Source organism: Macaca nemestrina, chromosome 1, assembly GCF_043159975.1.
Source record: "Macaca nemestrina isolate mMacNem1 chromosome 1, mMacNem.hap1, whole genome shotgun sequence".
NCBI lineage: Eukaryota > Metazoa > Chordata > Mammalia > Primates > Cercopithecidae > Macaca > Macaca nemestrina.
Window position 1 is genome coordinate 105,868,563 of NC_092125.1, and position 17,936 is coordinate 105,886,498.

The 17,936-nt window shown below is 56.5% G+C and overlaps 1 protein-coding gene across 8 annotated transcripts; it reads left to right on the top strand.

Moving 5' to 3' along the window:
* Positions 1-1,039: 1,039 nt before the first annotated feature.
* Positions 1,040-17,711, top strand: LOC105497952 (DENN domain containing 4B). 8 transcript variants are annotated; one of them, XM_071085024.1, is made up of 28 exons: positions 1,518-1,835; positions 2,362-2,510; positions 3,246-3,585; positions 4,504-4,756; positions 5,010-5,079; positions 5,279-5,448; positions 5,522-5,766; positions 6,194-6,260; positions 6,345-6,403; positions 6,586-7,185; positions 7,363-7,463; positions 7,814-8,029; positions 8,569-8,714; positions 9,719-9,858; positions 9,949-10,075; positions 10,811-11,017; positions 11,368-11,496; positions 12,581-12,764; positions 13,208-13,375; positions 13,640-14,028; positions 14,195-14,317; positions 14,484-14,653; positions 14,736-14,871; positions 15,073-15,309; positions 16,149-16,266; positions 16,356-16,521; positions 16,610-16,674; positions 16,771-17,711. In XM_071085024.1, exons 2-28 carry the CDS (start codon positions 2,501-2,503, stop codon positions 16,914-16,916), a joined length of 4,782 nt encoding a protein of 1,593 aa, XP_070941125.1. In that variant the 5' UTR covers positions 1,518-1,835; positions 2,362-2,500; the 3' UTR covers positions 16,917-17,711. The 8 variants fall into 8 exon arrangements, 7 of the variants coding, with proteins under 7 accessions (XP_070941126.1, XP_070941125.1, XP_070941123.1 ...); XM_011769512.3 differs by having other exon boundaries at positions 1,520-2,510; positions 6,586-6,730; positions 7,010-7,185; XM_071085025.1 differs by lacking the exons at positions 1,518-1,835; positions 2,362-2,510 and adding an exon at positions 1,040-1,365.
* The last annotated feature ends 225 nt before the right edge of the window (positions 17,712-17,936 follow it).

Genomic DNA, 17,936 nt, shown 5'->3' on the forward strand with positions numbered 1-17,936 from the left:
GGTGTGGTTGGTTATTATTTGGGGCATGGCTGGGGATCTAGGGAGTTATAGAGCCATGGGTCTTTTTATCTATTAGGCTTTTTGCATCTTCTTAGCACCACTGTGCTTTGTGGAAGGGCCCGACAGCCTCGGAATTTGTACCTAGCATGGACGTAGGCTTCCCCTACATGTAGGGGAGATCACTTCATGTGCCCTCCTGTCTGTCCAGGGCCCTGCTGCAGCATCAGATGGGGGCTTTGACTGGTCAAATTATTCCTCTTCCTCAAACCCAGGCCTGGCAGTGAGGGAGTGAGGAGGTGATTGCTGGCTGAGCCCACAGGTCTAAAGTGCTCCTGGGTCTCAGGGAAGCCTTCCTCCTCCCTCCCTCACTGCAGGAATTCACTTCACCCTCTCCACTCTTCACGATTCATTCATTTTAGTTTTAATTAAACAGATTCTTCGTTGTCACGTATGTTCTGAAGGTTTTCTCTTTCTGGATTGGGTTGCTAGCCCTTGGACCAGCCCTCTGGGCCTCCGTACTCCTCACTCCCACAACCAGCATAGTGAGAAGAGTAGTGCCCCCCAGTTATCTTACCCCCACCTCCACTGCTCTATTCCACATCCTGCAGTCCTGGCCTCTCCTCTTCCTCTTTCCAAAGCTCTTGTCATTTTCAGGAAAGAGAACTGAGAGCTTCTGGTTCCGGCCCGAAGGGAATGCCCTGTGCCCCAAACCTGGAAGTAGGGGGAGCCACCTGGGTCCCCGTAGACTAGGCCTTCGGGGCTTCACCTACGCCCACATCATGCATCTGACTGCAGGACCGAGGTGGGAAGGGAGCGCGCTGCGGACCTCAGGGTCGCCTGGGGTCAGTGTTCTGCGGCACGGTCTGGATGGTGGGAAGCTACCTGGGTGCAGGGGGCCCTCCCAGCCGCCAGGGGTCGGGCTGCAGGCGGCTGGGCGCTGGGCAGACGCTTGCCAGGGTCACGGCCGCCGGCCGAGGAGGAGGGGTGGGGGTAGCGGCGGCGCCCGCGGCCCGGAGCGGGGGTGGGGGGAGTAGAGAAAGCGGGGCGCGCGGAGGAACGCTGGGTCCCCGGCGCCGCGGGAGCTGGGAGGACTGAGCCGCCCGAGCGAGGAGCGCGGCAGCACAGTCCCCGCGTGGCGCAGCGCGGCGGGGACGCGGGGACCGCCCGGATCTCCTTCCACGGCGCCCCGCGCCCTGCTGTCCTCGGCCGCCTCTTCTTCCTTCACTCACTGCCCGGGCGGGAGCGGCGCCCAAGTCGGGTGCGCCATGTCCGGGGCCGGGTAGCCCCGCCGCCCGCCGGCCCGCCAGCTCGCCCTCCGAGCCACCCGCCAGCGGGCCGGCCGGCCGGGAAGCGCGGGACAGGCAGGTAGGGGCTGGACCGGGCGGGGCGGCAGGCGGGGACGGGCAGGAGGGAGCGCGGGCGGCAGGCGGGGTGGGGGATGGCCCCCAGCTGCTGTCCAGCGCTGCACATCTGGTTCCGGTTCCTCTCTCCTGGGGAAGTGAAAGTGGAGGGGAGGGCACCGCCTGCAGTTAGCTCGCCGTGCCCGGCCTCCTGCACCCCTCCTGCTCCCATGGGTGCCGGAGCCGGAGCCGCCCTCCCTCCCGCTTGGGTCACGCGGCGGCCGGCGCTGCTGCCGTCACGTCCTCGGCCGCCGGCGCGCAGGCTTCTCTGCCCTCCTGCTCCTTCCATAGCCACCTCCCCCTCGGCGCGCCCTCTGCCCCAACCCGAACTTCCCGTCACCCAGCACGCGAGCGTGAGGACCCGGAGTGGGCCCTGTGCCCGTTGCCTTCCCCAGGGAGAAAGAGCTGTTTTCTGCAGGACTCTTCCCTGGCTTGGTGAGGGGAGGCCCCGGTGCCCAGGTCCTGCGGATGGGTGCCACCCGCTTGCCCCTCAGAAGGTCCCACCTAATAGCCTCTGCCTGCTGCCTTGGGCATAGGGCTCCCATTCGCCCTCAGTGGATGAGGGACAGGTCTGTGCCCCAGAGTTAAATCAAGAGGCTGACGCTGACTCCTGGCTTTACCTCCCAGAAGTGGAGTCTAAATTTAGCTGGGGTTGATGTGTGTACGTGTGTGTGTGTCCAGAGGCCAGGTGAAGATGACAGCCAGCCTGGCTCTATGAGATTCCTTATTCCCTGTTCTCTGGGGAACAGTGGGAGGTTAGTAGGACTGCACATCCTGGAACCATTATGAGCCTTCTCTGCCTTGCTCAGGGTCCTATAGTCTGAGGTTCCAACTTGGCCTGATGCTGTGCTGGCACCTTCAATGGTAATCCCACCACCACCACCACCACCACCGCCACCACTACCACACACACCCATAGGCTGACTTCCTCTGAGTTGCAGCTTCCCCTCCACTGTTTCAGGAAGTAACCTCCCTTCCCCTCTGAAGCACCCCCCACGCTTCCGGGCCCCTGCTGCAAGCTACCCACCAGGCTTTTTCCCAGCTTCTGCACCCTGGGGCGCCTCAGGACCCTTGGGGCTCCTACTCCCCAGGGTTGGGCCATGGAGGCAGGTGAGAACTAGGCTGTTGTGGGCCTGTTTCTGTCTCTGGGCTCCATGGTGGAGGGTGTGGGATGGCCGGGACTTGTCTCCCACAACCACTTTGTATCTAACGAGCTACCTAAAGATCCTGGAGGTGTGAGAACACTGGTTTTTGGGCCAGATTGGTGGAGTTAAGCTAGGAGAAAGGACACTTGGGTTCGTTGAAAAGACTCTTAAGCTTGGGTTTTGTGGGCTTTCTCAGAAACCTGTGGGGTCCTCTTAAAAACCTAGGAGTGGGCTCTTTAAGAACATTGGCAGGATCACATGGTTCTTATGGTGTCATAACTAGAGTAGGAAGGTCAGAAACCCTTAAAAAGACTGTAAGGTTGGTATGATGTCATGGCCAGCATGAATGATGTCATGGAAGGCTATTACAAAAAAGATTGTGATCTCTGTGATATTGTAACTGGCGAGCCTTTAAAAGGGACACATGGACAATATGATGTCATAGCTCAGGTTAGCTGTGTGTGGTGGAGTTTAGGTTCTTTGAGGGGAGTGCCAGGACCATTAAGTGGGAGGGATTTGGTCTCTTTAAGAAGCTGTTGTGGGCAGTGATGTCACAGGGGGGAGAGTTCAGGATTGGCTGACCCCTTATCCTGCCTTTCTTTGGAAGGACTAGGAAGAGGAGGGGAGCAAGAGGGCACCCTGGTTGCCATGGCATCCCTCACCTTCCTCACTTCATCTCTCTCCCACTTGACCATTCCAGATGCAGTGAGTGAGGGGGGGGCCATGGCGGAGGAGCGGCCCCCCCGGCTGGTGGATTACTTCGTGGTAGCTGGGCTTGCAGGGAACGGAGCACCCATCCCTGAGGAAACTTGGGTTCCTGAACCCAGTGGGCCCCTGCGCCCTCCCCGGCCAGCTGAGCCCATCACAGATGTGGCAGTCATCGCTAGGGCACTGGGCGAGGAAGTGCCCCAGGGCTACACATGCATCCAGGCTTCCGCTGGCGGCCACCCCTTGGAACTCAGTGCTGGGCTTCTGGGTGGAACTCAACCCGTCATCTGCTACCGCAGGGGCCGTGACAAGCCCCCCCTCGTTGAGCTGGGGTGTGTGCCCCTACCCATGCTGGCACCAGGGGAGGCTGGGAGGGACTCCAGTGAGATAGGGAGAGGTAGGACTATGGAACAAGGGAAGGGCAATGGGGATGGAAGCCAGGTGGGCCAGAGGCCAGGGAGGAAGGACTGAAGTTGTATGTACTTAGTCCTCACAGATGCGAATTCATGTGCTAGTGCTGCTCCTTGCTAGCTCTGAGAGCTTAGGCAGGTTTTTGAGCCCCTCTGGGCCTGTTTTCCTCATCTATCAAATGGGGAAAATCATTCACCCTTATAGGATGGTCAAGATTAAATGAGATAACCCATATGACAGACTTAACAGAGTCAGTCAGTGGTAGCTTGTATTACTATTTTTTTTTTTTTTTTAGATAGAGTCTTGCTCCATCACCCAGGCAGGAGTGCAGTGGCGCTATCTTGGCTCACTGCAACCTTTGCCTCCTGGGTTCAGGCAATTCTCCTGCCTCAGCCTCCCGAGTAGCTGGGACTATAGGCATGTGCCACCACGCCCAGCTAATTTTTGTATTTTTCGTAGAGATGGGGTTTGACCATGTTGGCCAGGCTGGTCCTGAACCCCTGACCTCAGGTGATCCACCTGCCTCAGCCTCCCAAAGTGCTGGGATTATAGGCATGAGCCACCATGCCCAGCTGACTCTTAGTGTTTATTAATGAGTATGAGAGCTATAGAAGTCATGCAAGATTGTTGCTGACCACAAAATAAGGCCAAAGGCCAAAGAAAGGGCACAGGATTCTGGAGGGCAGAGTTCAGCAAGAAGAGGTGGGCCCTGGTGTTAGAGTTTGACAAGGCTGCGGGTGCAAGGCAGGTTCAAGGGGTTAGGTAGGCAGATCTGGCAGGATTGGGTCTTTGTCCTCTACCCTGACCTCCCAACATCTCTCTTTGCTTTCTGTGCTAAGGGTGTTGTATGAGGGGAAGGAACGTCCCAAGCCCGGCTTCCAAGTGCTTGACACGACACCCTACAGCCACTCAGCAAACCTGGCCCCTCCAGGCCCTGGGCACCCCCGCACCTACCTCACTTACCGGCGGGCAGCAGAGGGGGCAGGGCTGCATGCCCTGGGCATCACTGACCTCTGCCTGGTGCTGCCCAGTAAGGGCGAGGGCACTCCCCATACTTACTGCCGGCTGCCCCGCAACCTCAACCCTGGCATGGTGAGTGGGGTCAAGAGCTGACACCTGGTTCTTCTTGGTGTAAGAGTGGGTGTGGACACTGGGAACAAAGGGCATCCCAGGACCAAGGCTCTGACCACAGGGGTGAGTCCAGAGGGGTAACTCTGGTCTTTGGGCACTGGCATTAATGGGAGCTTTAAAGACAAAAGAACATTTAGGGGTGGTAGAAAGAAAATGGACCCCAGAAATCTTTGTTAGCTATGTATCTGCTTGTCTCTTGCCATTTCTGGGGTAGTGGGGCCCAGCAGTGTACCTGTGCTATAAGGTGGGCCTGGCGAAGGCCAACACGCTGGTGTACGAGGCAGGTGAGTGGCCCCTTTATCCCTCCAATCCTGTGACCCTACATCCCTTTGCCCTGGTGCCTCTTGGCAGGCACCTTAAGTGTCCCTGGAATTTACTTCTTCTTTGCTACTCGGGCCTTCTCTGGGATCCCCTGGTTCCTTTCCCTTGGAGTCTGATGGACCCTGCTCCTTTTGGGTACCCCCAACTTTGCTGGGGGTGCAGAGCTGCTGGGCCGCTACCCGGAGGAGGACAATGAGGCGTTCCCGCTGCCCGAGTCAGTGCCCGTCTTCTGCCTGCCCATGGGGGCCACTATCGAGTGCTGGCCTGCCCAGACCAAGTACCCCGTGCCCGTCTTCTCCACCTTTGTGCTCACGGGTGCAGCTGGTGATAAGGTGGGTGTGTGGAGTGTGGCAAGGGGTCTGGGCTATGCAGGGCCTGCCTGACCACCTCTCTGCCCCCTGCCAGGTGTATGGTGCCGCCCTGCAGTTCTACGAGGCATTCCCAAGGGCCAGGCTGTCAGAGCGACAGGCACGGGCACTGGGCCTGCTGAGCGCCGTGGAGCGGGGTCGGGCACTGGGGGGCAGAGCTGTGCGCAGCCGACGCGCCATCGCTGTGCTGTCCCGCTGGCCTGCCTTCCCTGCCTTCCGCGCCTTCCTCACCTTCCTTTACCGCTACTCCGTCTCAGGCCCCCACCGCCTGCCCTTGGAAGCGTGAGCATGGCTCCTCTGCCATTGGGAAGGAGTTAGGAAGGGATAAGGGGGCCAGGAGAGATGGGAGAGATTCAGATGTGCGTGGGGGAGGGCTGGGCACAGGGTAAGGGACAGGGCTGCAGTGTGTGGTTGTACAGTTTATCCATTGTAAAAACGCCACAGGCTGAGGAGGGGAGCAGGGCCTGAAATCCAGTCTAAACTTGCTAGTTAGGTCCTGGCAAGGGGCTGTGTATGCCCAAGGAGGATTTCTTTTCTGATCTGCGCAAATTATATGTGTAATGGAGGCTCTGTTGGCTGATAACAGGTCTCAAAGTGGGGTTCAGGAAGGAATAAGGTTCTTGAGAACTGGTGAAAGAGCTGAGAAAATGTGGAGGGAGGACAGGGATGGACTGGGGAGTATGCTCTGACCTGTTTCTCTGTCCCCCAGGCACATCTCCCACTTCATTCACAACGTGCCCTTCCCTTCCCCACAGAGACCCCGCATCCTAGTGCAGGTGAGAGCTGAGGCTGGGGCCGGGCTGATGGAAGGAGGGGAGTTAGCATCATTACCCTGAGCCATGGCTCTTCTTCCCTCCCAGATGTCTCCCTATGACAACTTGCTCCTCTGTCAGCCTGTATCCTCGCCCCTGCCCCTCAGGTATGTGCTCAGATTATGGGGAGGGGAGCTTTAATGACCAAGGACATGGTAGGTGCTGGGCAGGTGGGTGCAGCTATTGAGGTTTATGCAGGCTGGGTCCAGGTGGTGGCTGTACCTGGCATCTGGGGAAGGGTCCCCAGGGTCTCCTGGTGACCCTTTACCCACCTCGGCATTGCCTGCAGTGGTGCCAGCTTCCTGCAGCTGCTGCAGAGCCTGGGCCCTGAGCTGGCTATCACACTGCTGCTGGCTGTGCTCACAGAGCACAAGCTGCTGGTCCACTCGCTGCGGCCAGACCTGCTCACCAGCGTCTGCGAGGCCCTCGTCTCGGTGAGTGCCGCCCCGCCTGGCCCATCTTCCCCAGAACCATGGTTCTTTCTGGTGCCCCTATCCCTGCCTGGACTGTTCCCTTTTCCTACCTTTCCTTTCCCTGGGCACAGCCTGCAGGGACACATAGCTTCCATCAGGAGCTCTTCTCTAGTGCCTACTTCCAACAGCCTCTCTCAACAGGCACCAACTCCCCAAGGCCAATGCCCTCTCTCTCTCCCCTGTGCCCCCCACTGCTGCCTCAACCCCCTGCTCACTGGTTCTCACTGCCTGGTGCTTCAGATGATCTTCCCACTGCACTGGCAGTGCCCCTACATTCCTCTGTGCCCGCTGGTGCTGGCAGATGTGCTGAGTGCCCCAGTGCCCTTCATTGTGGGTATCCACTCCAGCTACTTTGATCTGCATGACCCGCCTGCTGATGTCATCTGTGTCGACCTTGATACCAACACACTCTTCCAGTAAGAGGCTGGGTCTCATTTGGGGACTGCAGGGTGGTGGGCAGGAATGGGCTAGTGTGTGAAGTGCTACGGGCTCAAAAAGAGCTTCAGGCACAAAGTGAGGGAGGCTGGCAAGGAGCCCTGTCACCCTATCCCAGAGCCTCGCCACTCCTCCTTCCCCTTATGCGTCTCTCACAGGACTGAGGAAAAGAAGCTCCTCTCCCCTCGGACCCTGCCCCGCAGACCCTACAAGGTTCTGCTGGCCACACTGACAAACCTGTACCAGCAGCTGGACCAGAGTGAGAAGCCTGGGTCGGGAGGGAGGCTGGGAACTGTCATTGGCCTCAAACCTCCAGTTTGCAGAGGTCTGTGGGGAGCTAGACATTTCTTGAGGAGGTGAGCGGAGTTAGGATTGCATTTGGTAGAACTGAGGGAGATTCCAATTCCAACTGAAGCTAGAAGGAAGGGCAGACAGTATTCCTGAACATGTGGGAAATGTTGAGCTTGAACCTGTTAGTTGAAGGTAATGCTTCGTTGCCACTGGTGCAAGTTCTGTCAGAGGCTGGAGGTGGAGATGGAGGCGTGAGAGCAGACTTGAGGCTAACGCTATGGGAGCCAGCCCTGACTCTCAGGCTGCCCTGGCCCCCAGCATACACTGGACCTGAGGAGGAGGCATCCCTGGAGTTCCTACTGACAGACTACGAGGCAGTGTGTGGCCGCAGGGCCCGGCTGGAACGCGAAGTCCAAGGAGCCTTCCTCCGCTTCATGGCCTGTCTGCTCAAGGGCTACCGGGTCTTCCTGCGCCCACTCACCCAGGCCCCCTCCGAGGGAGCTCGTGATGTTGACAACCTTTTCTTCCTGCAGGGTACAGAGGGCCTGTCTCTGCTTGGAGATGGTATCACGGGAGGAGGTGGCGAGGGGCTGGGCTCTGTCAGAAAGGCAGAGGGGACTGGGAGCCACTCCTTGTTCATTCCTTCACTAGGCAAATGTTTTTATGGGCACCTGCTTTGAGCCATTCACTCTTCTGGTCTTGGGGGGAATCAGGGTACAAAGATGAAACCAGCTGTGGTCCTGCCCTCTGGAGCCCCGGGCTTGGGGTAGACACAATAATCCCTGTAGTGAGCAGACCCCATGGGCAAAGCTTTGTGCAGGGACCCTGCCCTTGGAGACCCCCCAGCCTGAGGCAGTGGGTACAGGCAGACAAAGGGAGGGATTCTCTAGGGCCATTGTGCTGGGGGTGCTCAGCCGGTCAACTTGCTATTAGGGTAGTTGTGCCAGAGGGTCCAAGAGATGATGGCTTTGGGCCTGAGTGGGCAGGGAGCCCGGAAGAGATTCAGAAAAGCTATGGCTGTGGTGGAGAGCCCTGGTCACACCCCTCCTCTGCCCCATTCTCATCCCCCTCAGGCTTCCTCAAATCTCGGGAACGCTCCAGCCACAAACTTTACTCTCAGCTGCTGCATACCCAGATGTTCTCACAGTTCATTGAGGAGTGCTCTTTCGGCTCTGCTCGCCATGCTGCCCTCGAATTCTTCGACTCTTGTGTTGACAAGGTATCGTCCCTTCTCTGTGTGCTTATTGTCTCTGTTGCCCCAAGGCCATTTTAGATGGGATCAGGAATATTCAGGGTGGTATGGCTGTAGACCCCAGGGCCATTTTGTTTTATTTATTTATTTATTTTAATTTCTTTTAATTTTAAAAAAATTTTTTTAAATTTTTTTGAGATAGAGTTTTGCTCTGTCTCCCAGGCTGGAGTGCAGTGGCTCACTGCGACCTCCACCTCCCAGGTTCAAGTGATTCTGCTGCCTCAGTCTCCCAAGTAGCTGGGATTACAGGTGCGCGCCACTATGCCCAGCTAATTTTCTTATTTTTAGTAGAGACAGGGTTTCACCATGTTGACCAGGCTGGTCTCGAACTCCTGGCCTCAAGTAATCTGCCCACCTCGGCCTCCCAAAGTGCTGGGATTACAGGCGTGAGCCACTGTGTCTGGCCCCCAGGGACATTTTAAACACAACTCTATATCTTTTTTTTTTTTTTTTTTTTTGAGACGGAGTCTCACGCTATTGCCCAGGCTGGAGTGCAGTGGTGCGATCTCGGCTCACTGCAAGCTCCGCCTCCCGGGTTCCCGCCATTCTCCTGCCTCAGCCTCCTGAGTAGCTGGGACTACAGGTGCCCGCCACCGCGCCCAGCTAATTTTTTGTATTTTTAGTAGAGATGGGGTTTCACTGTGGTCTCAATCTCCTGACCTTGTGATCCGCCCGCCTCGGCCTCCCAAAGTGCTGGGATTACAGGCTTGAGCCACCGCGCCCGGCCAAACTCTGTATCTTAACTGTGACTGGGATGGCACTCCTGGAGTTATACGGTGCACAACCTGTGCAGCCATACACAGCTGGCCCCATGCATGTAACTTACTGTCCTCCGATTCCTGACTCCATCTTCCCAGGCTGTGTCTCTTTCCCTGTGGATGAGCTTCCCCGGGAGATGCCATCGTCTGGACACCCTGGCTCTGTTCTGTGCCCACCATCTCAACACTTGCTCTCTCAAAATCCTTCTCCAGGTCCACCCAGATCAGGAGAAGCCTGAGCCGACACCCTTAGTGGAGCTAGAGGAGCTGTCAGGAAGTGAGCTCACTGTCTTTATCACACCTCCCGAGGAGCCTCCCGTACCAGAGGGCAGTGAATCCACTCCCCAGTACTGGTGAGAGTCTCTTGGCCCCTCACGTGGTCCAGTCCAACTTGCTTGACCCTGTACTGACTGCCCTGATGTTGCTTCTCTCTGCCCCTCCAGCTACGATGGGTTCCCAGAGCTACGGGCTGAGCTGTTTGAGTCTCTTCAAGAGCAGCCTGGGGCCCTGCCTGTGCCGGGCCCTTCACGTAGCGCGCCCAGCAGTCCTGCTCCTCGCCGTACCAAACAGGTAAGTAGTGGGTGGACCGCACTGAGGGACCTGGATCAGGCTGAGGGCGGCTGCTGCTTCAGTTTCCTCATCTACAAAATGGGGATAACAATAGTACTTAACCCCTGAGGTTGTTAGAAGTTTAAATGTGCTTGGCACATAAGCAAGCCTGTATAAACATTAGTTGCTATTATCACTGTCATTATTATCATCATCATCACCTTCATCTTCTGAGCACTCTGGGAATCCAGGGACTGGCCATGTCTTCTAGGGCACCTGTCCATGCTTAAGGGCCAGCCTCTCTGCACGGGGCTCCAGGCAGGGCTGCAGCCTATGGAATACAGCATCCCTCCTCCTCTTTAGAGCACAGATCCTTCCTCAGAGAAGGTGATACTTCTCCCCACACCACTTTAGGGTCTGTCCTGGTGGCTCACGCCTTTAATCCCAGCGTTTTGGGAGGCTGAGGCAGGCAGATCACTTGCGCCCAGGAGTTTGGGACTAGCCTAGGCCACATGGCAAACCTTGTCTCTACGAAAAGTACAAAACAATCAGCCGGGCATGGTGGTGCATGCCTGTAATCCCAGCTACTTGGGAGGCTGAGGTGGGAGAATCACTTGAGCCCAGGAGGCCGAGTCTGCAGTGAGCCAAGATTGTGCCACTGCACTCCAGCCTGGGTGACAGAGCGAGACCGTCTTAAATAAATAAATAAATAAATAAGACTTGTACTCACCCTGATGTGTTCCCTGTCCTACCTAGGAGATGAAGGTTGCACAGCGGATGGCACAGAAGTCAGCAGCTGTGCCTGAGCTGTGGGCCCGGTGCCTGCTGGGGCACTGCTATGGGCTGTGGTTCCTGTGTCTGCCTGCCTACGTGCGGTCGGTACCCTCCCGGGTGCAGGCACTGCATACGGCCTACCATGTGCTGCGCCAGATGGAGAGCGGCAAGGTGGTACTCCCTGATGAGGTAGGCAATCTATGTGGCCATGCTCACACCCAGGCCCAGTGAGCCTTGTGCAGCTGGAGAGGGCTGTGAGAGGGAAACTTGGAGACTAAGGAAAGAAGTTGCAGATCCCCAGAGCTGGGCAGATTATCTATAAACATTCATTGAGTGAATAAGCATGTTCAGGGTATAGCAGTGGAGACTGTAGGGTGGCAGCGTCAGCAGAAAGGGTGGGTGGCTCTGAGGTAGCCCCAGGACGTGCCAGGGGCCAGTGATGTCTGTGAGAATTGGGGAGGCTGGAAGAGGGTGCTTGCTGAGACTTTGGTTTTGGTTGGGAGTGAGTCTCCCATTGTCCTGTGCCTCTCCTGGCCCAGGTGTGTTACCGGGTACTGATGCAGCTCTGCTCACACTATGGGCAGCCTGTGCTGTCTGTGCGGGTCATGCTGGAGATGCGGCAGGCAGGCATTGTGCCCAACACCATCACCTATGGCTACTACAATAAGGTACCTACTTTGGGGTGACGGGTGGGATGGCAGCTGTGCCAGGTGTGTTTGGGGAGACTGCTGCTGCTCCCCTCGCTCCTTGGAGATTGGGCTGGTACTGTTTGCCTAGGTCCTGGAACCACTGCCATCCACATTGCACTCCTGTGGTGCCTTAGCACCTACCGTTTCTCAGCTTTGATTCCCACTCATGACAGCTCTGCCTACAACTAATAGCATTAGCCGCTAAGCCAGGCATAGGTCCATACACATCACACCTTTTACATCATTTTATCTTCACTACAGCCCTATGAGGTGGGATGATCATCATCCCCATCTTATAGACATGGAGATGAGGTTGTAGAGAGTTAGTAACTTGTCCAAGGTCCTGCAGCAAAGAAGTTAAGGAGTTAGAATATGGGCACAGGGCTGGGTGTGGTGGCTCATGCCTGTAATCCCAGCACTTTGGGAGGCTGAGGCAGGTAGATCACCTGAGATCAGGAGTTCGAGACCAGCCTGGCCAACATGGTGAAACCCTGTCTCTATTAAAAATACAAAAATTAGCTGGGTGTGGTGGTGGGTGCCTGTAGTCCCAGCTACTTGGGAGGCTGAGGCAGGAGAATCACTTGAACCCAGGAGGCTGAAGTTGCAGTGAGCCGAGATTGCGCCACTGCACTCCAGCCTGGACGACAGAGTGAGACTCTGTCTCAAAAAAAAGAAAAAGGAATATGGGCAGAGGCATATCCATATCTCCTGAATTCAGGCCCTTAGCCATGATACTAAACTGCCTCCTGTTTTTTAGATGAGGAAACTAATGACCAAGTAAATGAAATGATTTCTTCAGAGCCATATATTTTATATTTCTAAACAGCAAGGTCTGGATACAAATTTTCTCCATTGCCTCTGGCTTCTTCTAAGCCCCTTGGGAGGCAGCTGCTGCCTACTGTCTCTTCTGGGCTCTTGTTCCTGGCTAAGCCATTGGCCGGACGGTCCTAGGCAGGATGTCTGCAGGGGAAGGGCGGTCCCTGGGGCTCCAGGACAGGGAGTGGGTATGAGGCAGGGTTAGGGTGTCAAAGTAGGCCATCCTGATGGGCACTGTGCTTGGTAGGCTGTGCTGGAAAGCAAGTGGCCGTCTGGCACACCAGGCGGGCGTCTGCGCTGGGCCAAGCTCCGGAATGTCGTCCTGGGGGCTGCTCAGTTCCGCCAGCCCTTGAGAGAACGGCGACAGCAGCAGCAGCAGCAGCAGCAGCAGCAGGTGTCAGCACCTCAAGAGGCAGGCAGCTCCCAGGCAGGTGGGTAGGGCCTGGTGAGACAGGCTTGGGGATGGAGTAACTGGGCTCAGGCAGGGAAAGGCATAGAGAGCTGGGGCTGGTCTAATGGTTGGTATTAGGTTTCTGGTGATTGATAAATTACAATTGACTGGTAACAAAAGGGATAAAAAAATTAGCTGGGTGTGATGGCATGCACCTGTAGTCCCAGCTACTCGGGAGGCTAAGGCAGGAGAATCACTTGAACCTGGGAGGCAGAGGTTGCAGTGAGCTGAGATGGCGCCACTGCATTCCACCTGGCTACAGAGCAAGACTCCATCTCAAAAAACAAAACAAAACAAACACGAAAGGGATAAAGCTTTGCCTGGGAGAAACCCTGCAAACCCAGGTCCATCTAAGGAGCTCTATTTTGGAACAGGGGACTGGGTTCCTAGCTGGCTGCCTCTAAACCCCTTCTTGTCTTTTAGAGCCCTATTTGGAGCGCCCTTCCCCTACTCGCCCCCTTCAGCGCCAGACTACTTGGGCTGGGCGAAGTCTGAGAGACCCGGCCTCACCCCCTGGACGCCTGGTGAAGAGTGGTAGCCTGGGCAGTGCCCGAGGGGCACAGCCCACTGTGGAGGCTGGTGTGGCCCACAGTGAGTGCCCTTGTCTGGCTCCCCCCACTTCCCCAGTCAGCTTTCCTAACCACTTGCTAGTGAGGTTTGGAAGACCAGAAACATAGTGGAGGGTGGCCCTCTGTGGTGGGTGCTGTAGATTATCAGGGAATCCTGCCCAGAATATCATCATGGTGGGGGTTGTGGTACCAGAGTTTGTGCAGCCAGGAATTGTGTTTACTCAGGAAAGGGGAAGGTGGTGCAGAGGCTGGGGTACATCTTCCCTCATTCTTTTCTGTGCTGCAGTGATAGAGGCCTTGGGGGTCCTGGAACCCCGGGGATCACCTGTGCCCTGGCACGATGGAAGTCTCTCAGACCTGAGCCTGACGGGGGAGGAGCCGGTCCCTGGAGGCAGCCCAGGGGGCTCAGGCTCAGCCCTGAGTGCCCAGTCCACTGAGGCCCTGGAAGGGCTAAGTGGGCGGGGACCCAAGGCTGGTGGGCGACAGGATGAGGCAGGCACCCCCCGACGAGGGCTGGGTGCCCGCCTCCAACAGCTGCTCACTCCTTCCCGCCACCCCCCCACTTCCCGCATTCCCCCACCTGAGCTGCCTCCTGACCTGCCTCCCCCAGCCCGCCGCAGCCCAATGGACAGTCTTCTGCGCCCCCGGGAGCGCCCTGGATCCACTGCCTCCGAGGTAGCCAGCGAAGGAGGGTTCAGACGCCTTAGCATTAGTGGGCTTGGGGAGGGGCTATGACTGGAAGAATGCCCTAAAAGGGGCTCTGAGGGGTGCTTGAAACACCTCCTCTTCCTGGGTGGAAGAGCATGGGGTTGGCTGACCACGGTTTCTCATGTCATGGCAGAGTTCAGCCTCTCTGGGCAGTGAGTGGGACCTCTCAGAATCTTCTCTCAGTAACCTGAGTCTTCGCCATTCCTCAGAGCGCCTCAGTGACACCCCTGGATCCTTCCAGTCACCTTCCCTGGAAGTGAGGATAACCCCTCCCACACAGATGTGCTTGAACACACATAGCACACAGTCACCCTGTCAAAGGCAGGAGATGGGGAGGAGGTGGGAGGGGCTAGGGAAGGGGCATGGGCTCCAGAGTGCTGGTGGCCAGACAGGGCCTACTTCCCGGCTCTCCCTGCCCACAGATTCTGCTGTCCAGCTGCTCCCTGTGCCGTGCCTGTGATTCGCTGGTGTACGATGAGGAAATCATGGCTGGCTGGGCACCTGATGACTCTAACCTCAATACAACCTGCCCCTTCTGCGCCTGCCCCTTTGTGCCCCTGCTCAGTGTCCAGACCCTTGATTCCCGGCCCAGGTGCCCAAGGCAGGGCAAGTGCTGTGGGTGGGATAGGGAGGTGAAGGTCCAAGAGCTGACCCCTGCTGCTGTCCCCCTGCAGTGTCCCCAGCCCCAAGTCTGCTGATGCCAGTGGCAGCAAAGATGCGCCTGTCCCTGGGGGTCCTGGCCCTGTGCTCAGTGACCGCAGGCTCTGCCTTGCTCTGGATGAGCCCCAGCTCTGCAACGGGCACATGGGGGTAAGAACTGGGCCAAAGGGGCATGAGGAATGGGATTGTTGCCCTGTGTGGGGCCTGTGGGGTGCCAGGGAGAGATGGGCACATCTCTTGCCCTTGAGGGCAAAGGGCATCCCAGAAGCTGTTGGATGTGGTGGCTTAGTGGGAGGCAAGGCTCTGGGGATGTACATGCCCTCTACTGCCCTCCCCCTTTGTGCCTGATAGGGACCCTCCCGGCGGGTTGAGAGCGGGGCATGGGCATACCTGAGCCCCCTGGTGCTGCGTAAGGAGTTGGAGTCGCTGGTAGAGAACGAGGGCAGTGAGGTGCTGGCGTTGCCTGAATTGCCCTCTGCCCACCCCATCATCTTCTGGAACCTTTTGTGGTATTTCCAACGGCTACGCCTGCCCAGTATTCTACCAGGCCTGGTGCTGGCCTCCTGTGATGGGCCTTCACACCCCCAGGTCAGTGCCCCCATGTGGCCCGTTTCCTAAGTGCCTCCCTCTTCATCTCTCAGCCATTTGTCTGCTGTGTCCTTGGCACTGTACAAAGAGCGTAGACTGGCCAGGCTCAGTGGCTCACGCCTGTAATCCCAGCACTTTGGGAGGCCGAGACAGGCAGATCACGAGGTCAGGAGATTGAGACCATCTTGGCTAACACAGTGAAACTCTGTCTCTATTAAAAAAAACACACAAAAAAACATTAGCCAGGCATGGTGGTGGCGCCTGTGGTCCCAGCTACTTGGGAGGCTAAGGCAGGAGAATGGCATGAATCTGGGAGACGGAGCTTGCAGGGAGCCGAGATTGTGCTGCACTCCAGCCTGGGTGACAGAATGAGACTCCGTCTCCAAAAAAAAAAAAAAAAAAAAAAAGAGCATAGACTTTGGAGTCTGCTGCACCTAGTTTGGATCCTGGCCCTTTTACTTTACCATTCTGAGCCTCAGTTTGGTCATCTGTAAAATGGATGCCAAAAGCACCCATCTCACTGGGCTGGTGTGTGGAGAACCTTGTGTAGAGCCTGGTACCTAAAAAAATGATTCATTCATATTTGTCTATTCATTCCACCAGTATTAAGTGCTTTTTATGTTCCAGGCACGGTTTTAGGCACTAGGTATGTAGCAGATTACAAAATAGTCCCTGCTCTCAAGAGCTTACATTCTTGTGGGGGATAAGAATTCCTTTCCCTCTTCTCTTTGGCTGTGTCCTGTAATGGCCCTCTGTCTCTTTGGCATCACCTGTCCATTTCTTGTCCTCTGCCTCCCATTCTTTGAGCCTAACTGTCTCCCCTATCTCGGCTTCCCCAGGCCCCATCTCCTTGGCTGACCCCTGATCCAGCCTCTGTTCAGGTACGGCTGCTGTGGGATGTACTGACCCCTGACCCCAATAGCTGCCCACCTCTCTATGTGCTCTGGAGGGTCCACAGTGAGTCTGGTATTTGGCCTGGGTGGGGAGGGTGGGTCCCATACCCAGAGGGCTCAGTGATCCTGGTGGCCTTCTTTCCTTTCATCCAGGCCAGATCCCCCAGCGGGTGGTATGGCCAGGCCCAGTACCTGCATCCCTTAGCTTGGCACTGTTGGAGTCGGTGCTGCGCCATGTTGGACTCAATGAAGTGCACAAGGCTGTGGGGCTCCTGCTGGAAACTCTAGGGCCCCCACCCACTGGCCTGCACCTGCAGAGGTATAGTGCTACCATCTGGGTGGTCCCTAACCTGTCCGGGGCTCCACACCCCTTTTCTCTCACTCATACACTTCTGCCTCCACTAAAGGGGAATCTACCGTGAGATCTTATTCCTGACAATGGCTGCTCTGGGCAAGGACCACGTGGACATAGGTGAGGGAGCAGGCAAGGGGCTGAGGAGTTTAGGGATCTGGGGCCAGGTGTGGGAGGCTGGGGTCCTAATGTATTGACTTCCATCTTCTTCCCTAGTGGCCTTCGATAAGAAGTACAAGTCTGCCTTTAACAAGCTGGCCAGCAGCATGGGCAAGGAGGAGCTGAGGCAGCGGCGGGCACAGATGCCCACTCCCAAAGCCATTGACTGCCGAAAATGTTTTGGAGCACCTCCAGAATGCTAGAGACTCTTAAGCTTCCCTCTCCAGCCTGGGGTGGGGAACTGAGGGAGAAGGGATTCTAGAGTTAACCTGCTTCCATGTTCCCTTCATGGAGTTGGGAACAGGCTGGGAAGCATGCCCAGTCAAAGGCTCCAAGCGAGGACAGCAGGAATAGGGATCCACTGTTACCAAAAGTCCTGATTCCCCCATCTCCAACCTACCCAGTTTGTTCGTGCTGATGTCGGAGATCTGGGGGGAGTTGGTACAGCTCTGTTCTTCCCTTGTCCTATACCAGGAACTCCCCTCCAGGGTACCCACAGATCTGCATTGCCCTGGTCATTTTAGAAGTTTTTGTTTTAAAAAACAACTGGAAAGATGCAGAGCTACTGAGCCTTTGCCCTGAATGGGAGGTAGGGATGTCATTCTCCACCAATAATGGTCCCTCTTCCCTGACGTTGCTGAAGGAGCCCAAGGCTCTCCATGCCTTTTTACCTAAAGTGTTTGTATTTTATTTTAAGTTATTTATTCTGGAGCCACAGCCCCCTTGCTTATGAGGTTCTTATGGAGAGTGAGAAAGGGAAGGGAAATAGGGCACCATGGTTCGGTGGTTTGTAGTTCCTTCAAAGTCAGGCATTGGGAGCTAGAGGCATCTCAAGCTCCCCTTAGGAAGAACTGGTACCCCCTCCAGTCCTAATTTTTCTTGCCCATCCCACCTTGGGGAATGCCTCACCCACCCAGGTCCTGACCTGTGCAATAAGGATTGTTCCCTGCGAAGTTTTGTTGGATGTAAATATAGTAAAAGCTGCTTCTGTCTTTTTCCTTCGGCCTCCTGTTCCCTGGGTCTGGGGTAATGCGGAGATACCTTTCATTTTCCCCCGGCTATACATCTGCTTTTCCACCTTCCCATCCTTTATAGTGTTCAGGCATACCCTGCTTCCCCTGACCATGTCTGAGACTGGCTCCTTGAGGCACAGGGAGTTCTCAGAGCAGGAGAAGGGTGAATCTGGTGCTGGCTATGGTGGTGCCAGTCTGTGTGGCACTTCC